Source organism: Colletotrichum paranaense, assembly GCF_030867605.1.
Source record: "Colletotrichum paranaense strain IMI 384185 chromosome Unknown Scaffold_3.1, whole genome shotgun sequence".
Taxonomy (NCBI): domain Eukaryota; kingdom Fungi; phylum Ascomycota; class Sordariomycetes; order Glomerellales; family Glomerellaceae; genus Colletotrichum; species Colletotrichum paranaense.
Genome location: NW_026848961.1, coordinates 666,140 through 685,337, shown reverse-complemented (window position 1 = coordinate 685,337; position 19,198 = coordinate 666,140). Strand labels below are relative to the sequence as shown.

At 52.5% G+C, this 19,198-nt stretch overlaps 4 protein-coding genes across 4 annotated transcripts; 2 read left to right on the top strand and 2 right to left on the bottom strand.

Moving 5' to 3' along the window:
- Window positions 1–3,049: 3,049 nt before the first annotated feature.
- CPAR01_03765 (uncharacterized protein) lies at window positions 3,050–3,799 on the bottom strand (the record flags this gene model as incomplete). Its single annotated transcript, XM_060488051.1, has 1 exon — window positions 3,050–3,799. One exon carries the CDS (start codon window positions 3,797–3,799, stop codon window positions 3,050–3,052), a length of 750 nt encoding a protein of 249 aa, XP_060352257.1.
- A 1,072-nt stretch (window positions 3,800–4,871) lies between these two features.
- CPAR01_03764 (uncharacterized protein) lies at window positions 4,872–6,177 on the top strand (the record flags this gene model as incomplete). The annotated part of the gene is made up of 2 exons (XM_060488050.1): window positions 4,872–5,122; window positions 5,202–6,177. 2 exons carry the CDS (start codon window positions 4,872–4,874, stop codon window positions 6,175–6,177), a joined length of 1,227 nt encoding a protein of 408 aa, XP_060352256.1.
- Window positions 6,178–7,558: 1,381 nt separating this feature from the next.
- CPAR01_03763 (ureidoglycolate hydrolase) lies at window positions 7,559–8,359 on the top strand (the record flags this gene model as incomplete). The annotated part of the gene is made up of 1 exon (XM_060488049.1): window positions 7,559–8,359. One exon carries the CDS (start codon window positions 7,559–7,561, stop codon window positions 8,357–8,359), a length of 801 nt encoding a protein of 266 aa, XP_060352255.1.
- A 755-nt stretch (window positions 8,360–9,114) lies between these two features.
- Window positions 9,115–16,879, bottom strand: CPAR01_03762 (SNF2 super family protein; the record flags this gene model as incomplete). Its single annotated transcript, XM_060488048.1, has 3 exons — window positions 9,115–13,467; window positions 13,516–15,532; window positions 15,585–16,879. 3 exons carry the CDS (start codon window positions 16,877–16,879, stop codon window positions 9,115–9,117), a joined length of 7,665 nt encoding a protein of 2,554 aa, XP_060352254.1.
- Between the last annotated feature and the right edge of the window lie 2,319 nt (window positions 16,880–19,198).

The following is a 19,198-nucleotide window of genomic DNA, read 5'->3' as shown; positions in this document are numbered from 1 at the left end:
AGTTACACGTTTCTGTTCAGCGGTAAACTGGCATACCCCTGTCTGTTTCCAAAACGTGCGGGACACATTTCAGATCTTCGAACTTGCGACCGTGACAGGCTGATCCTCTTCATAGTCACTGCGTTGCAAACCGCCCATACTCTGCATCTTACGCGCAGATCCAATCGGGCCCGAGTCGTTCCTATCGGTCTCGCGGGATACAAAAAGAATGGTCAAGAGCCCTTGGGGGGTTTGGCAAAAGATAATATCGACGTTGGCCTGATTCGAACAGACGCTCCCGAAGGAACAAGATTTCTAGTCTTGCGCATTAGACCACTCTGCCACAACGCCGGGTCATTGGATGATGTTGGGGACTGAGATCCGCTACAAGAAGGTCGGCTGTCCAAGCCCTCTCCATTGGTCGCGACCCCGGCCGAGTGCTCATCACTGCGGGGCATCCAGACGTACCTCCTGTCGGCATGCTTCATCCGATTGCCGATCAGGTGGTGTTTGAGGATGCGCTTGATCTTTGACTTTTGCTGATTTGCGTTGATGTAAGCAATTTTATTTTCCGACCTGCTGTAGGTTGTTTCCATCGCCCTATGGTGGAAGGAGTTTAAATTGACGATGTGATGGCTGGCTCTCTGCCAGAGAGCGGGGTCAAGAGTTCAGGGTTGTTGGCTGTGTTCGCGGACTCTGCTATAGTTCCGCTTCCTTACTGCCCACGTCCAAGTTGGATGCTTTATGCATTGGTTAGACTTTGATTTTCTTTTGGTGATCTGTTTTGAAAGTTCCGAGAGAAAAGGTTTCTGGAGTGATTGAATCATACTGATTAGCTTCCGGTAGCTTGCTCAACTTTGGGTGATGTTCATCGCAGTTGAGCCAGTCGTTGTTGGGGACTGGCGATGAGGTGTTCGAGGACGAGGTCGAGGCGGTTCTTTTGATTTGTTTCCGAAACCTTGCGTTCTGATCTTTTGTTTTCTGGCAAATAGCTTGTAGGATTTTGCAGTGAACTCGCTCGTCATGGAATGTGGGCAAAACAAAGGCGTTGGCATCTGGGTTCGTCACCTTCTTCTACTTGTTCTGTGACATGGAGAGACATGCTTCCACGTATATGGTTCCCTCTATAGCGAATAGCTGCATACTGAGGTGGATTCGAAGTGCACACGTCGGTGTGAAAATTTCTGCTACATTGGTTCGTGCGTGATTCTTTTCGAAATTTCTATTCAGTATGCTTCGAATGTCTTTGGATGTCTTTTCCCGCCTTTGATATGATGGAAATCGCTTAGCTGAACAGTGTATTCCTCCGGTCCTCGAGTTCGAAGTGCAGTGTGTAAGACATCTGTCCGTAGATTCCAGCTCGCGAATGAGCGTGCCCAGAAGTCAGGGCTCATTCAGTTGACAGTACGACAACGAGACAGGCGCGCAGTCGTCGACGATGAGTCCCCTTCCTTCTATGCGCTGTTCCAAACAGACGCTCCTGGTTGATGTAGCACATTGCCTTTAGTCCACCGAGGAAGCTGAAATTGATCCCTCTGGTTTTATCAGCCCCTTTCTTATTATTCTGTGGCTGTACTAGTTGAATTTCTCGAGGCACGCAGGTAGGTACAAGAGGGAGCCGAGTCGCGGCCAAAGCAAGACCTCTAGAAGCCAACCAACTTGGCGTTGACCAACGTCCAATGCAACCGTTCAACACATGCCAGGCTGTTTCGATGCCCGGGGCAGATATTTAAGCAGTCCTCATCCCCTTGTTTCTAGCAAAAGCGGACGGAGCACCGTCGATTCGTGGCAACGACTTGAGGCTCATCCACATCGTCATCATCAGCGCTTCGCCAGAGTTGTTGTCGGTGATCTGTGTATCGACTTCATACTCATCGGGTAGCATACCTGGAAACATTACTGACCAGAGGTCTTGTCTCTCGGCTGCGGATGTCCGTCTCGGGCTGGCGCTTATACGCTGGGGTATATGGAGCTGATGGGCAAGATTGGTCTAGGGTAAAGTGGCTGGGCTTTGTCTTAGGTGTTGCGCTGGTGATTTGTATGTAAAAGGATAAGAAGAGTTTCACACAACTTGGCATAGTAGCCCCACCCCTTGGAGCTTTGCGATCGGTAATCTCTTTTCAAGCTTGTGGCCAAGTGGCAGGCAACCGAAGTAGTATGTACAACTTATATAAGACCGTCAAGAGGTTTGCTGCTTGGAAAGTGGCCCGGAAGATCCTACTGATGTTAATGGTATAGCTAGCGGGCGTTTGGTCTCACCAGCCATCAACACATCCGGATGTTCTTCTCAGTAATCACTTGGTATCCATGTTTCTCGCTCTTCAATAATCGAGGTCCGTCCCGCTATAGCTATGATGCTACGTTTTCGCTCTGGGAGTTGCCGACTCCTGGTGAGAACAGCGCTTAGAATACGTTATTTCCTTTGGTGACGCCAGGATTCTCAACTTTGCAGTGACAGAAATCCGTCAAGGTGGCATATTCGTATTGTCGAGTACGGGGGCTACAAATCTGTCGAGCAACCTTTTTCATGTTCGACAGTATGGCTAGGCCAGGAGCTGCTCAGGATCGTGCAGAGAAATATTGTCCGTGAGGTAAAGTTGCGAAATGTGATGTAAACAATCCCGACAATGGATTTCTGGTTTGTGCTACAGGGAGTTGGCTTTGGATGTTTCGCAGTACTGACAAACCGTGGCATCATCTCCCATATGCTATGTCTGAGTAGCTAGACTGGCCGGAATTTACTTTTACTAAAAGATGTTATAGGTTGTAGATCAGAAGAACTAAGGCACTACTGAACGGCTTCTAGCAACATGCTTGCTTGCCTACATTTATCGTTTGAAAGCTCAAATAATTCGCACTGAGAGATGAGCACCTGACGTTCTTGTTCCAACAACGCGCTATGGCTTGGTAAACATACAGGTTCAAGCATCCAGAGCTTATCGTCATTAACCTCACCGCGCCTCTACATCTTCCCGCTCCTTCTCCCGAACATCCTCAAACTCTCAGACGTGGGAGATAAAAAGATGCAGCAGCAAAGACGTCCGTGTTATTGGTGATCACAAATCGACGTTTAATTCCCAACCCTTCGGGCATCCTGCTCATGCGGTTCATAAGTCGGTTCATTCTCCGGTGCCGCATCCGGGCTCTTATCATTTCCGTGCCACGGATCATATTGTTTCGCGATAGCCATTTCCCTGCTCTGCTCGGTCCACTCTTCGTGAGTCGGGTACCGCGCCGGCTCTGCATTCTTCTGTATCGTCTCTTCGAGAGTCGGGTACCGCTCGGGCTTTGCGTCCTTTTGCTCTGGCTGCTTCGGCATCGGTTCGATATTCACCTCCGGCTCGGGCTTGGGCTCGAGCTTCTTCTCCGGCAGCTTGAACGGGTTCTTCTTGGGCATCTTGAACGGATCCCTGTGCGGCCACGACCTGAATGGGTTTCTGTCCTTGAAGGTGTTGGGGTTGTTGGGCGGGATCCTCCATTTGGGGTTCTTGAACGGGTTGTCCGGCTTGGGCCGAGGCTGCGGGAAATCGAACTTGGGTTTATATTCCTGAGACTGCTTGTACTGGTTCTTGGTGTACGGTCGGGGGTCCTTGTTGGGGGCTGGGTTGTCCTTGTTTATCGGTCTTGGGTAGCCTGGCCACCCGGTCGCTGGCTTCGGATCTGCCATAGAGGACGCATCGCTGTCGACGTCGAGGCTCTCGAGGTCTTGGGCGAGGGGCTCTGGTTTGGCGGCGTTGAGGTCGGTTGGGGGAGGGGTGATTGGGGTGGCGATGACGGAGAGGGTGGCATAGATGCCGGCGAGGAAGAGGGAAGTACGCATGTTGCCTGGGTTGGATGTGTAAAGGCAAGTATTTTCGGTTGGTATGATGATGATTTGATGACTATTTGTAGAGGAAGAGTTTTGAGAGTTCTCCCTGGTTGACGGAGCGATGCAAACTTGTGCTCGCGCCGGGAGATGGTATGCTGAACAAACCTCGTTCAGTAGGAGATCACTTGAGGTGTGGCTTTATATAAGTTCAAGGCACGCAACCTTGCGAACCTCTGAATCTTTCTCAAGGGTGTATCAAAGGGTCATGATGTCGTTGTAGACCTGACTCTGACGTGAGTTTGTGGGATAGCCCCGAGGGTCAGGTCGGAATTAATATATCTAGTGAATACCCGAGCGCCATTATCTCTTCTAAATACTGAGGTACCTTTGGAAGTTTTGCCTTCTTCCTCGCAGATGCCTCTAGATGTGGCGTTTACTAGGAGCTTTGTTGGGGCCCTTTCTCTAAAAGTTACCCAATGTCGATCTCCATCACGACTTCTCGTGGTGAGAAGAGAGGTTGATGATAATGGTGTGACGTTATCCTTCATCTCTTCGACAGAGCCCTCGTCATCATTTCGAGAAAACTATGACCGTCGCTTCCTCACTTAGTGATGGTCAATAATACCTCGCCCTCAAAAGAGTGATGATCCCGTGGTTCTGTAGACCCGGCTGAAGAATAAAACTTTCTACCTATCCATAGCAATAACCTAGAAACCCTGAATTATAATTCTCTTATTGAACTTGGTGGACTGACGATGCCTCTCTCATTTGGCGTCGGGAAAACAGTGAGACAACTTCCCAATCGAGTCTGGCGAAGAAAAAGAAAAGCGCTGTTACGGCGGAATCCTTCCTCCACGCTACCCAACCTTGATGATAAGCACTAGGAGCCCGGGTACCCGCCTCGGCCAACTAACGAGTGGCACACTCGGGAGACGTCAAAAAAAGGCCGTCCAGGTCACCCCATACAAACCGGCGAAGCTCGTTCGAAACACATCATCGACAACTTTGTTAATGAAATCGTCCCTTGATCCTGTGGAGTGAACTTTATACAAAAGCTTGTGAGCAAACCACTCTAGATCGTTCGATGCAGGCTCACGCACCATTGGAAATGGCGTCGCAGAAGGCCCATCAACCGGTTCAATCGGGGCCATCGCGTACGGATCCGGGCCCGGAAGAGTACCTCAACGATCCAAGATTCCACCAGTCCTTCACCTTACCCCCGGGCAATGACCGCCCGGATCCATTCAAAGTCACGTATTGCGACTACGGATATCGCAACCTGGACAACCCAGAGCGCGAGCATGTCCTGCTCTTATGTGGTCCCCTCCTGGGAAGGTAAGCCAATCATCTCACTCACAAACACCCCTCGCACATCACGGCACACCTCATCGGTCAAGGTCTGACGAACATACAGCCGCTACCTTCACATCGCCAAAGACGCCCTGGCAAAGAAACACAAGGTCCGCATAATCCACCCAGACAGACCAGGCTTCGGCGGCACAACCCACGTCGACGCGCCCGACCGCGTCCGCCTCTGGCTCGAAATCGTGCCCGCCCTCCTCGCGCACCTCTCCGTCCGCCACGTCTCGCTGGCCGCCCACAGCGGCGGCACAATCTACGCCCTCAACACGGTCCTCCACCTGCGTCACCTCCTCTCCCCCGACCGCCCCTACGTGGCCCTCGCCGCGCCGTGGGTTCATCAGTCCCGCTCGGGTGCCGCGCTCATGACGCTCGCGGGCGGGCTGCCGGAGACCGTGCTGGGCGGCTTCCACACGCTCGCCGGGTTCTCGCTGAAGCATGTTGCGCCGGTAGCGGGCGCGGTGAGTGGGGTTTTTCCTAGTATGCAGGCTGTGAGCGGGTTGCTGCCTGCGTCGATGCGAATGGGCTCTGCTGCCGATCCTACGCCTCCTCCTGCGGTGGAAGCGAACCCCATGGCAGAGTTTGAGGAGAAGATTTGGCCGCAGCTCATTCAAAAGGTGTATTCTGAAGATACGAGAGGGCTCAGCCAGGATGCCATTTTGCTGCTGAAGAGGGCGGGGCACTCGGATTACTGGGGCTCATGGAAGGACTATGACGAGCTCGTCACCCTGTTGGCGGAGGCTGAACACAATCTCGATGTTGGCGTCGTCAAGGGCGCTGCAAAGCTCAAGGTTGATGTATTTTGGGCGGAGGAGGACCAGATGATTGGTGTTGATAAGGGTCCCAAGTGGTTTGAGGATTGCTGGAGGGCTGAGCAGCGCCGTGACGTGATTGAGTTCTCTAGTTGTGTTGTTCCCGGGACTGATCACGATGGCATCATGGAGTTGAAGTTTGATGTGTTTGAGAGGATATTCCGTCAAGTTGGCGAAAACAGCGAGGAAGGGGATTCGGGCTTGCCATCTGCGGCATAGCACGAGACAGACTATACAATTAGAGGTAGAGAGATTTGCAACTTCACCACGAGGAGCACCTCTATTGTCGACATGTTTGCCGCGACGCTCATGTACATGGCAAACCTCGTAACACAGACTCTTGAATCTTTACCCTTGAATGGCCGAAGAAAAGAGAAAAAAACTCGAGCCGAGGCTTCCCCAAAACCTAGTACTCATCAACTCTATCCCCACACATGCCTGGATTTGGAAGAGACATCAGACGACGCAGAGCTGGTGGCAGACAGCCGAGAAGCCTTGGAAGTAGTCCAGAACTGGCCCTTCAAGTTCTCAGGGTGCCGTGAGGTAGCCGAGCCGTCTTCAACCTCGGCAGGATCATGAAAGGCGGCTCTGGGGAGTCTTCAGAAAAGCCTTTTGCAGTTACTTGAGCTCTATCGCGCTCAGAAGGATTGCCGTGATCTAGGGCCAGCCTTCAGAGCAGTCCTTTCCAGCTTTCCTTACTATAGTCAATCAACATGAATCCAAACGATTTTTGTGGAGTTCCGAATCGCGCTCTCTTGGTAATCGGCAAGCCGGAGAGAAGATTGATCATCGAGAACTAATTCGCTGTCCCCGGCCGTTGAGAACATGGTTGCAGTCCGGACAGGTTTACCGAGCTAAGCCATGACTCAAAGATTCGGCATCTCGTGACAACGCGCTAGAGAGAGTACACCGTATGGTTGAGCATCGTGCCAGGATAAAGCCCTGGAATATGTTGGGGTAAATCTTGCCGATGGTCTGCGTGCAACTTGTTGTGCCTTCACAGATCCCGGATATTGAATGAGTTAGAGCCCATGATAACAGCCTTTATGCAATTCAGCCCAAAATCTTCGATTATGAAAGATCAAGCATGAGTGCTGCAAAGTCCGGAAGACCGCGTCTCATAGGCCATCCATACACAATTACACCGGAGCTTTGAGAGACGTTGCAGTTGGGGACTCCGAGACAGTGCGTTCCCCGGGGTGCCGCCCAACGGGGGTGGAGCTGGAGAATGCTAAGCTTCGATGACAATTGTTAATGACCCCGCGGAGTCGTCGCCGGCGGCCCTATCAGACTCCATCAGGCCCCATGCGCCGAGGCCCAGTGGAGGATACGGGCCATGCCTAAAGCGGAAGCTTCCCCCAAGCTCCCCTCTCACCTCGACCCCGAACATCAAGCTCATGAAAGTCATCGAGCTTACTCTGACCTCAACTCACTCAACTCAACTCAATCCGTCCCGCCCTTCCTTCATACGCCACTTATCAAGCCATACTACACCCTAATTCACCCGCCACTTCAGACAAACCAAAGCAAGCAATCAAACCAAGAAACGAACCCAACTCACACCGTGTGTGACATCAAACACACTCCAAGAACCACCATAATGCCGCCAACTACGCTCACAACCCCCCTAACCCTCCAAATCCCCGCGGAACCCCTCACTCGCGCCGCCTTCGCCCCCTTCGGCGACGTGATTGAGAACCCTCACCCGGAAGTCCGCCCCGCCGCCTCCCTCCCCGCCACCGTATCCGCCTCCTTCAGCGCCGTCTCCGCAAACCAAGGCACAGCCATAAAGTACCAAAACGTCTCCTCCCCTCTGAACCTCTACCCGCAAGCTCCCTCCCGCGCCGGCCGCCCCATCGTGAGCATCTTCTCCTGCGCCGCACGGCAGCTCGAGCCCGCCGCTCCCCTGGCGCAACCGCCCATCTCGACGCTGCTGCCGTATACCTACGCCGGTCCCAGCAGGGGCGGCCGCTTCAGAGTGAGCGTGCTGGAACGACACCCTTTCACGACACAGACGTTTGTCCCCTTTTCTGCTTCTTCGTCCGTGAGCGGCGCGGCGTACCTCGTCATCGTGGCACCTACCCTCCCGACCCCCAGCGCGCAGACGGATTCCCTCCCGGCGCCGGCCACCGGCGGCAAAGGCCGGGGTCTCCCGGACATCAAGGGCCTCAAGGCCTTTGTGGCGTCCCCGGGCCAGGCCGTGACCTACGGTGCGGGAACGTGGCATGCGCCCATGGTTGCGCTGGGACCGCAGGGCACGGCAATTGACTTTGTCGTGACGCAGTTTGCGAGCGGCGTGGGCGTGGAAGATTGTCAGGAGGTAGAGTTTGCGGGCGCGGGCGAGGACGCGGGTATCGTGGTGCAGGTTCCTGAGAGGATGCCTGTTGTTGCGAAGTTGTGAGCGGAGCGGATGGCTGAGATATGCTTTTTGCCGCGGGAGGGCGGCAAGTCAATGGCGATGGGGAACACTTGATGATGGCGCTTGTGTGTACGATGTCTGTTCAGCAAGGGAAGGGAACCTAGCCCGAGTCTGCCTCGGCATGTTGAAAGAGTGCAAGGCGGCGCCTCTGTGACTGGGCAAAGGGGCGGTTAAACCAGCTAGAAATGCTATCAAATTGGCCACGATTTCCCGTAGAGGCGGAAGGTCACGAGGGTATGAAACTTTACACAGTCGCCAAGCCATGCCGGGCAACTATTGCTGCTTGGCTCTCTCCATCACGCCCTCGATAGGCGATTGAGAATTACGTGGAACGTCGTTTTGGTGATCAAATGATCTTTAGATATTTTCTGTGCTACCTTGTCAAACTCGAGCCCTGCAAACAAACCAGATTCGTTCCCATCGTTCGATATCCGCCTCCCACCTTCGGCCGGTCCAAACGTGATGTACTCAAACAGCATTAAGAATCCCCTCCGAAAACAAGTTGCCAAACTTCCCTCTCCAGACCTCCCGTACCAAACCCCCCATTCCAAACCTCTCATTCCAAACCTCTCATTCCAAACCTCTCATTCCAAACCTCTCATTCCAGGTCTCCCTCTCCCAAACCTCCCGAACTGAGCGAACTCGGAAGTCATCGCCCTTGCCGAAACTTTGGCAAAGTGAATGAGACATTTTCATCAGACTCTTGCACTCGATGCGCCGCCATCCTGGGTTGCCATTCACTTCTCGTACTCCTCGAATTCCACGGAGCGCAGAAGCTTCTCAATCGATGCGGTCTCCAAGTATGGACGGAAATACAGAGGGAATCTCGGGTCCTTCTCTCCGTCCTCAGTGACCGGGATAGCAATGCGTCCTTCCTCACCGAAGTGGCGGATGCGGTTACCATGACGCTTGTTGAAGATATCAAATTCAAGCGTAGCCGGGGTGATGAAGTGATAGATGAAGACGGGACGCTTCTGTCCATATCGAATGAGACGTCCCTTGGCCTGTCTCATGTACATGTCGTAGCTGTCCGAGTCTGTATACAGAACTCCAGCAAACATGAGATGGTTCGCCTCGGTCAAATTTGTGCCAGCGGACTCCGAAGACATGAGACTCTGGATCAGAACGGCCTTTCCATGGTGCGCTTTGAATGCCTCAATCTGATTCGAGTCCTCATCGCCTCCGTCGGTCATGTAAACGCTAAAGCCGTTGTCGCTGCGAATGAGGTGGTCGTAGACCTCTTTCTTGATGCCCGCGTACGCAGCAAAGATCAGGACCTTCTCGTCATCAAGGACATTGTTGAACATGACGTTCTCCATGTCGGATACCTTGGCACTGGGAACGGCCGAAAGATCGTGCTGCAGGTTGGCGGGCGTGGCAAATATCTCGCTAGGAACAAATGATCCACGACTGAATGCCTTGCAGCTTTGCATGGGGCACATTTGACCACCAGCCTCAGTGAAAGCACCAAAGCAGTACTTGCAAAGCGAGTGACCGCATGCAATAGAATGGAACATGTCAGAATCGGCAGTAACGCGATCACAGACGTTGCAGGTGGTGGACAGCGGGCTATGGCTTTCATGAAGAACATGGTTCAACTTCATCAGAAACATGCAGCGCCGCCATGCCTCCGTCGTGAGCTTGATGCCAGCCTGGACGCTTTGCACAACCAAGATGAAACTGTTCAAAGTCTCGTCAATGGCCTGTCCACGGGGTTTAATCGTCTTGCCCTTCTGTGGTCGGTGAGCTGGAATCTGAATGCCGAATTCATAGTTGTCTTTGGTGGCTTTTCCATCGAAATGCTTTTGAAGCTGAGCCGTCATGTCGCCGGTGTCCTTCAGTCCAATAGCCAAAGCCATCTCCTCGCGTTTATCCTGGCTGTCCTGCTCTTGGCGAATGAGGTCGATGAGAGCCTCTCGGTCATCGCTCTGGTCACCACCAGAGCCGACCCACCGGTTCTGCAAGCTGTCCAACTCACCATCGGACAAGTCGTGATCCGAGTCGAGAAGCCACCAATGGGCAGAATTGTAAGTTCCAGGGCCACCCATCCACTCGGACCATAAGTTGCAGTCCCAATAGTTCTCTCGAGTAGGAATGTAATCTGGGCGGATCGAGTTTCGGTAGACGATCGCATCATGGAGATAGTTGATGAACGCACTATCATCAGAGTCGCCGTTGGTGTTCCTCATGAAATCGAAAATCTCCTCCATATGACCAAAGTAGGCATCTTTTTTAGCTTTTCCACTGCCTGTATCAGCATCGTTGCAGACCATATTCGCCAGGTACATCATTTTGTCGAAGAGAGATACCAGAATCCGGGTGCAACGGGCAAGGTGATCACCAGCTGCAGCAGACGCTTTGTTGCCGAGACGCTCCAGAGTCAGCTTCGCGTTGGGTTCTGTCCACCCCATGCCCTCGAATCCCTTTCGGCCGGAAGAAACGGACAACGAAGACAAGAGAACTAACGCGTCGACTGCATCCGACCAGATAGATTTTCCGGTAGCCTTGGCCTTTGAACCGGCCCTCTGGGTCACTTCTTCGTTCAAGATGGTGCGAAGGAAAGTATCAAGACCACAGGGCATGCCATCGACGTCCCACTTTGCATCATGAAGAACCTGTTGTACAAGATTGTATACCAAGGCTTCTTGAGTGTTCATGGGAGTGAAGCAGGCGGCCTCGGTTATTTCCACTCCTGGAACCTCCATCTTGTTCTTCCGCAAGTAGTGAAGAAGGAATTGCTGTCCCTGATCATGGCGATCGGCCGCGAGCTGGGCGGACAAGGGCTCTGTGTAGCTGCGGAATGTTTCGGCGTCAGTCAGTTCGGATACCTTGGGCCCAGTCGTGGCATTGGGGAAGAATCCCGGCATTGATGGCGTCGGTCGCGCAACATGAACATTGAGCAACGCTCCAGTCTCGCAGATCTGACCGAGGTTGATGGTAGGCGGTGTACCTGAGAGGATCCATTTCGAGGACGCGACAGCGTTCTGGAAGAAGGTTGCAACGGATGTGTTCTCATACGAGAACTCATCAAAGACCACGCGGCGGTAAGTGTACATTTCAAGTACCTCGCCGTTCTGGAAGGCCTCCTTCACATCAATGGTGACGGCCGTCTTGGGCTTTGCTGCCTTGCCCTTCTTCTTTTTGGGTGTCGCCTTGGCGGTTTGCTGCGTCTTCCGATCGCTAGCTCCCACTATGTCGGCTGCGGCTTTGCGGACCCAATCATTGCTGATGGTGCGGCGGCCTTGGATTCTCGCCTCGACATGAGCATTGTTCGGGTTGTCAGGGTTGCTGTGGTCATAGGCGGCATGCTTGATGGTTTCAACCACTTCGTAATGCCAGTCCTGGGAGTCTCGGTTCGATCTCTTCTGACGGATCGATGGCATTTGGGCGATTGCAGCGAGCTTGTCAATGTTTTTCTCGGAAGACATCAGAGTGCTGCTGACAATGATGATGTCTGCTGCTTCCATGCTCTCCCGTGAGATATCAGTCGTTTTGGTGAGCACCAGGACTCTGAGCTGACGAACAAATCTCTTAGCTTCTTTGGCCCATTGCGACACAATATGGGGTGGCACGATGACCAAAGTGGCCTTGATGTGAATGAACGCCGTGGTTCCCAACCACTTGGAACGCTCTAGAATAGAAAACTCTGCATGCGATGGAGTCGTTGTATGATCAACAAGACCAAGTGTAACTATAGTCTTGCCGTAGCCGATGTCGTGTGCAAGGACACCTCCTCGGGCATAATTCTCAAGCTCGGCAACAGCACTTAAGCGCACGTTCACAGATGGAAGAACACGCTCCTCGAATTCCCTTTCAGTGAACGGTTCGTCTTGTTCGCGGTGCAGCATCCACTGACAAGCCTCGACTTGATCTTGTCGAAGCATCATTCCATTCTGCAGAAACCGGGGCGTCCGGAAGACGCCCTGAGGAGGATAGGGATCTGCCTGAACGGCGACCATGCTGTCCTTGAAGGGGGGCAATCCCTTCAGGCTGGGCTCGTGATAGCTCGTTTCCACACGGAAATTGCCACTTCCGCGAGTTGAGCGAACCATGGGCGACATGATGTCCTTGTCGACCGGGAAGTAACCATGCGCCCGGTGCGCCAGCGACGCTGGGTTTAGCAGAATTCTCATGCTCAGCACATTGTATTCGTCAGCTTCACTCAGCTCCAGTCGGGCCTGGATCTCGAGAGGAGCTGGTCGTCGCAACATAGCCTGCTCCGCTTGAGTCGCCACTGCCTCGTTCTCGATTCGTACAACGCTGCCATCCGCATCCCAGTGATGAAGAGCCTTTGGAGCGGTCGGCGAGCATTTGTAGCACGCATCACCAGAATCCAGCACGATGTCGCTAACTGTAAGAAGTCCAGCACATACTGAGGCCGGCAACTTGTTGATGGCAGAAGACGCCAGTGCCAATGCATCCTTGATATCGTTCTGGGCAATCGTGAACCAGATATCGGACGAAGCTGCCATGCTGTTTGTACCAGAAGGGGGAGTCAACTGGGTGAGGAGCGACTTGACTGGAAAGTGCATGTCGGTCTTGTCCATTTTGATCATGATGGACGGGATCGAAGATTGACAGTCGATGTTCATGATAGCCTGCTCCTGCAAATCTTTGAGACCAACATGTAGGGCTGGATCACGCTCGTGGACGGTGATACCCAGGGCTGACGGCAGAGACGTGTACACGCCAGGCAACACGGCCGACAGTATAGAGCCCGGAGGCTGTCCTTCTTGGTGCTTGAACCCTTTGGGGAAAACGCAGATGATATCTCGCACTTGATCCGGCTCAAGCTTTCTAGGGTTCTTCGTCAAGACCCATCGGTCGGTTTCGGCAGCTCCGTTGCAATTCGTCTGGAGCATCATGTAGACGGGGCTGAGAGGATCGTGCTTGGTGAAGAGGAGCCCCAATGGGGTTGCGCACTTATCTGTAAAGTGGTAGTCCCCGTTGATGACATTCGTGATTTCGTTCACTAAATAGGGTGCAAGGCCGTTGACTTCAATAAGCTTCTGGGTGAAACCGTTCATCCTCCCATCGTTGGCGCGTTCTTGAACCAGATCCACGTTGATTTTGCATTGGACAAACAGCTTCTAGCTGTCTGCCATAGGAGTGAAATCCGCGTCATGGTCGGTGAGTACTGCTTTTAAGAGAGGCTGGCGAAGGTCGTAACCTAGAGCAGTCAATTGAATTGCCACTTCGCTGGCTGAGGTATCGTTCCGAAACGATGGGCGCCCGAATTCGATATAGACGGGTCTCAGATGCATGCTCCACGTAACGTCCTTTCCGGTGATGACAACGACGATGATTGACTTTTCGGATTCGTAAGTCACAGTCAGGTCGTCTCTGAACTTGAGGTCCGTCTGGTAGTAATGAACTCCGCCTGCGCACGTCTGGATTGCGCGATGTAAAGCCTCGAGGTGATCGCTGAAGATCTGCTTGTCGAGTTCGTGGAGAATATCGACACTGTGAGCGGTATCGGTACCTGCCCAATCGATGTAGAGATGAGCTGGCAAAGCAGCAATCGCAAGCTCTTGAGCCAAACTTCTGCCGATTGACACCTCGTCGTCGATGGGGTTAGCCCTATCAAAGTTGTGATCCGGATTTCCAGCACAGCTTTGGCAGCGCGTCTCATTGCAGTCCTTGCATCGCAGATAAACACCGGTATGTTGATGCTTGCGGAAGGCGTCGCAGCGACATTTCCGGCATCCATTGAGACAGAGAGTGCAGAAAAACTCGACTGATCTATTGCCGTCCCAGCCGGAGGAGACGATCTCCTGCCAAGCCATCTTGTTGGGAGTAGTTTGCGAGGCAGAAAATGATCGATCGATTTCTTTTCCTTTTCTGCTGGAAGATGTGTGGGTTTTGCGTCCAAGAGAGGAGGGGTCTAGGGTAAGGAAAGAATCCAACAAATTGGAAGGTCCGGCCTCGTCAGTCGAGGTCTGATGAACGACGCTGCTAGGCAGCAGCGGGGTGGCTTGAGCGAGGCCCTGCAAGTGCCTGTTGCTTGCCTTCGTCTTGAACCTGGACTCGGCAATGAGTGCACAGAGGATAGCTGCACCGGCCACGGTGGTCGTCATGGCGTTTCCGGCAAGGTCCTTGAGCTGGTTTTCCCCCTCGACCGAAAGCGAGATGCGGTCAACGGGAATGCCCTGCACAGCCAGACACTCGAGTCCGAGGAGAGGACGGCCGTCGTACGAGATGAAGAGATCAGCTGAGGGAAGAACACAGGGAATTACCCCCAGCCTTCCGCTCTGTCGATCCACGTTCTGTCCGACGTCAAGAATGAACATTTTGTGGGTGAAGTCGTACCCCTTCTTCTGTGCTCTCAGGTACTCGATGTCGAGGAGATCCTGCATTCGCCAAGTATAGACTGAGATGACGCCCTGCCAGGTGTCCTCGCGGGGCTGAACGTTGCCTCTGTCATCCATCCGAGTATACGGGTTCGACGTGCCGAGCTCTTCCTTTCGACGTGCCGACCTATGATCGGCAGCACAATGAACAGCCTCGACGTCCCTCTTCGGCTTCGAGAGCAGCGTTCGTTCCAACTGGAATCGAGTCTGAAGCACACGCGGATCAGACGGGGGAAGCAAGAACTTCTGGAGGTCAGGCGGATTCTTGAACCATTGCGTGATATCCATGAGTTTGACCCATGTGTTGACGATCTCCTTGGCCTTGTTTCCATAGTAGCGAGCATCCACTCCGAGCAGATATTTCCTCTGCCTCGTTTGAGGGACCAAGAAGTTCTTGGAGTCGACCTGGACATACCCCGCCACGTATCCGATGCTTGGCAGCCAGAAGTCCCTGAATTGGTCCCACGGAGCTCTTGTAACGTTCTCCAAGATGACGATTTTGGGCCGATGTGCGTTGGTGTACATGAGAATGGACAGGAAAGTTTTGGTTGACTCTCCCTTCTCATCTTTGATGCTCTCGAAGATTTGTTGAAGGCCATCGACAACTTGACTGGCCATCGGGTCGTCCTGTTGAATGGCTGAGATGCCCCTGCCCTTGAATCGCTCGAAAAGCTTGTTGAGACCAGACTTCTTCTTCTTATCGTTCTTGGCGTAGTTTAGGCTCGAAAAGTCGACGCAAGAGCTTCCAGCAATGAGAATGTCGATTCCAAGAGGGATATCGGCCATGGCTCCGGAAGCCGTCATACTACATTACTGTCAGTACATGAGAGAACGCTGGTGAGGGCTGAAGAACTTACGCCTGAGTAGCTCCGGGCATGCCAACGTCGACGACATTGCGAAAGATCGGGCCTGAAGGAGCTGCATTGCGACGAATGAAGGCTTGCTTGAACGGTTCGATCTCAACGCTGAAGACATGATTGTACTGAAGGAGTCCCGGATAGCCGCAGGCGGTGGCCGCTTCAACGAACTCGCGTAGAGCCAGGATGGGACCATCCGTGCCGGAGCACATGGTCGCAATCCTGAACGACACGCCGCCGGCATCGAGGAGCTTTTTCAGACCGAGCTTCAATGCCTTGTCGAAGATGATTGGAAAGGCGTCGCGCGGGCGGTTCACAGATCGCTCATCCATGACCAGAACAGGCACTGCTTGATCCATGGTAGGCTGAGGTGTGGAATCTGCTCCGGGTTCTGAATTCGCTGAAGTGGACTGAGATCCAGAAGGTGAATGGGTTGTAAAATTGAGTCCAGGTGCAGAAGCTGCGCGACCCGAAATCACGTGAGTATGAGAACCCACGCGAGGCGAATACACCGACCGATATGCAGAACCCGACGGAGACTCAGCAGTCAAGCGAGAAGCCTTGGGGGCAAGGCTATCATATAGTCCCTGCGAGGTGGAGCCACCATGTTGGCCACCATAGTAATCTTCGACTGGAGGTCCGACTGGAACATAGGATGGAGAGCCTTGGTTGAAGCCTTGACTGTGCATCAAGTCCTGATTTTGTTGAACCATAGGGTCGTCATGGCGATCGTTATCCTGGCCGAAGGTCTGCTCAGATGGTATCAGGGGTACAATCTGTTGGCGCGTCCACTGATCCCCATTATCGTCGATGTACCTGTAAGTCGCGATGAGTTGGCCATTACTGTCGTAGTCTTGGCTGTTAAGAAACCATAACCGGCCCTCGTCATCAGTGTAAAATTGCTCCATGGCGGCGTGGCCATTGCCGGGCCCATAGGCGAGGTCATTGCTGTTATTCTTGGCCTGTTCAGTTTCTGGGAGGACTGTCGGGCCCAAGCCCTGGTCGGCCGAACCGTTTGGAGAAGCGAGGGGAGGCAAAATCCCCTCGAAACTCGTGTGGAAGTCGATACTCTGCTCCGCGCCTGTGAAAGCAAATGAGCTAGGGTACCTAAGGTGAGCGTCAAGATCATCGAGGTCAGGGAGATCTTCGAGAAAACCACCGACAACCTGGCGGTTCCCGTGTTGTGGATGTTCATCCTTAGGCCATCCTTCGTCGGGATTGGCGCCAAGAATATTCGCGGGATCGGGATCCGGGAGAGGATTTCCCTGCTCATCTTGGCCAAAGGGGAAATCCATACTTGCGAAAGAGCAATGAGCTGACAACAGAGACGTCTGCCACAGGAGGTTTTTTCGAGGTGGTCAAAGAAAAAAGGGGAAGTCTGGGTAGAGCGGTCAAGTGAGGTATGTACCAACGACGAGATACAGCCAAAACACCCCCAAAATCAGCAGAGTTTGATGATCTCTGAGGGCTTCTGATGATGTTGATGATGAAACAAAAGGAAGAAGAACTTGGTCTGGTTTGGTGTGTGGCAGAAGCTGGCAAAGCGATGAAGCTCAGTAAGAGTGATGAGAGTGTTAAGAAGAGGGAAGAAGAGAGGTAAATGGAAAGTGGAAAAGTTTGGGGGGGTTTTCCAGGCTCAAGGTGGATGGAAGAATCTTTGTGGGAGGTCCCACGAAAAGTCATGTGCTCCCGCCTTCAGAGCGGAGAAGAGGGTTAGACTCAAGAAGGCGGGTGCCCTCGACGTTTGAAGCTATTCGGGGCGAGAGCTATCCCCTGAGGACGTCTTACAAGGCGGGTGCCCCTGAGGAGGGAGATGGGAACATTGTGTGAGAGGCCCCGCAAAAGGGCATTGAGAGTTGGTCTCTTCTCGTGATGAGAGGAACTTGCGTGACAAGGCGGGAGCTCCCCGTCTTGATGGCTCTTTATGGCGAGAGCTATCACTTGATGGTTTCCTAACGAAGCCATGGCCTTTCAAGAGGAGCCCCTTGGTCATCTGTCCGTAACATTCTAGAGACAGGGCGTAACTTTGAGTAAAGGACTATGAGCTCTGTCTCAAAGAAGAAGAGTCTTCTGCTCAAGAGGTGTGGGCAATTGATTATCTATGTATATCTTGCTGAGTATCACCAGAATGGATGTGGCGAGAGACAGGACACTGAGAATGATTCAAAATCGACGTCAAGTTCAGATAGACTGTGCTTAACCTTGGCAAGATATCCTTGCTCAGCAAAGACACTCTTGAGTCTTTGCAGTCTAGGCGAGTGCCCCTGAAAGGAAAATAAGTCGGTGCCTTTCAGCCAGGTCTTTCTCTACAACCTTTGGCCTGTCATAGATATGTGATGTACTCTCAAGGCGAGAACTACTCGCAGAGACTTTCTGCTTGACAACCTGACAACGTTGAAGGGCAGAAAAAGAAGAAGAAGTTAAGAGGCTACTCTCTACACAGAATGAATATTCTCGTTGTTGAAAGTGCGGTGACCAGAACTAAGACTGATGATATTGTTTTCAATACATGTCTGCAGGATTTTGTTGGTTCCGGTAGTCAGCGCATCTAAGGATGGGGCCACTCAACATCTTCAGAGCAAAGTATTGATCATCATCTGAGCACTATTGAAGCTAATGAGGACGGATTCTCTCAAGAGGAGCTAGCATAGGGTGGTTGGGAGACTGAGACACTCGCTGAAGTGTCTCATCAGGGGGCAAGAGATTATCATCTTGGAAAGGCTCTTCCGAAACGGCAGGTCTTATATTTGCATGATATGCCCGACCTTCTCCTTGAGAGGACTACATCAATCCAAGACTTGGAGCTCACCAGATGACAGGAACAAGGTAGAAATGGGTGGTTCGACATTGATGTTTGATTTGTACATTCCATCAGATGTTGGTAACGATGCGTGAGTAAACGAAAAGGATCACTTCGACCAGCAGGCCGATGGCAAGAGAAAGCTACGAGTATAGAGCCATATTGTATGCCACTTGCAAACGTAAGTAAACTGACCTATGTCGGCTCATGCTATATCCAGCTTTGAGACTGCTTATCATAGTAGCCATACTAATGGCCATGCGGAAAGAGTCACGGAAGGGAGACTGACTTCTTCCACAATAGCTGGGAAGACAAGAAACGACATTAGACACGGCGATAGTGCTTTGTAGAATTATCTAGCTGGAAACGATAACACGTCTATCCAGCAAGGAAACGAGTGATGTCTCGTGGGAACAGCCATGCAGCAAGACATACATCTAATGAAGGAGACAGATGAGAAAATGGGGGAAAGAGGCGTGCGAGTGATGATGACTTCGTTCTGCACCAAAGTCGACTCGCATGTCCGTAATCCGGGCATGCCTAAGAAACGAACAGGAGTCATATTTCGTAACTTCTAGTCGCTAAATTGGAAGGTAAAAGTAGAACAGAGAGAAGTGTATACATACACACTTGGAGTTCGGTCATCCAAGTCTTCGAATTTCGAAGGTCCGATACCATTCTCCTAGACTACTGCGCGTGTGGAAAAGCGTCCAAAACACTAGAGCTGCGGCCTGCAATGTTCTGCAGCAGTGATTGAGCACTTGCCCCGGCATGAATTATTATGATTTAGGCAAACGTGCAATCACGACTTGAT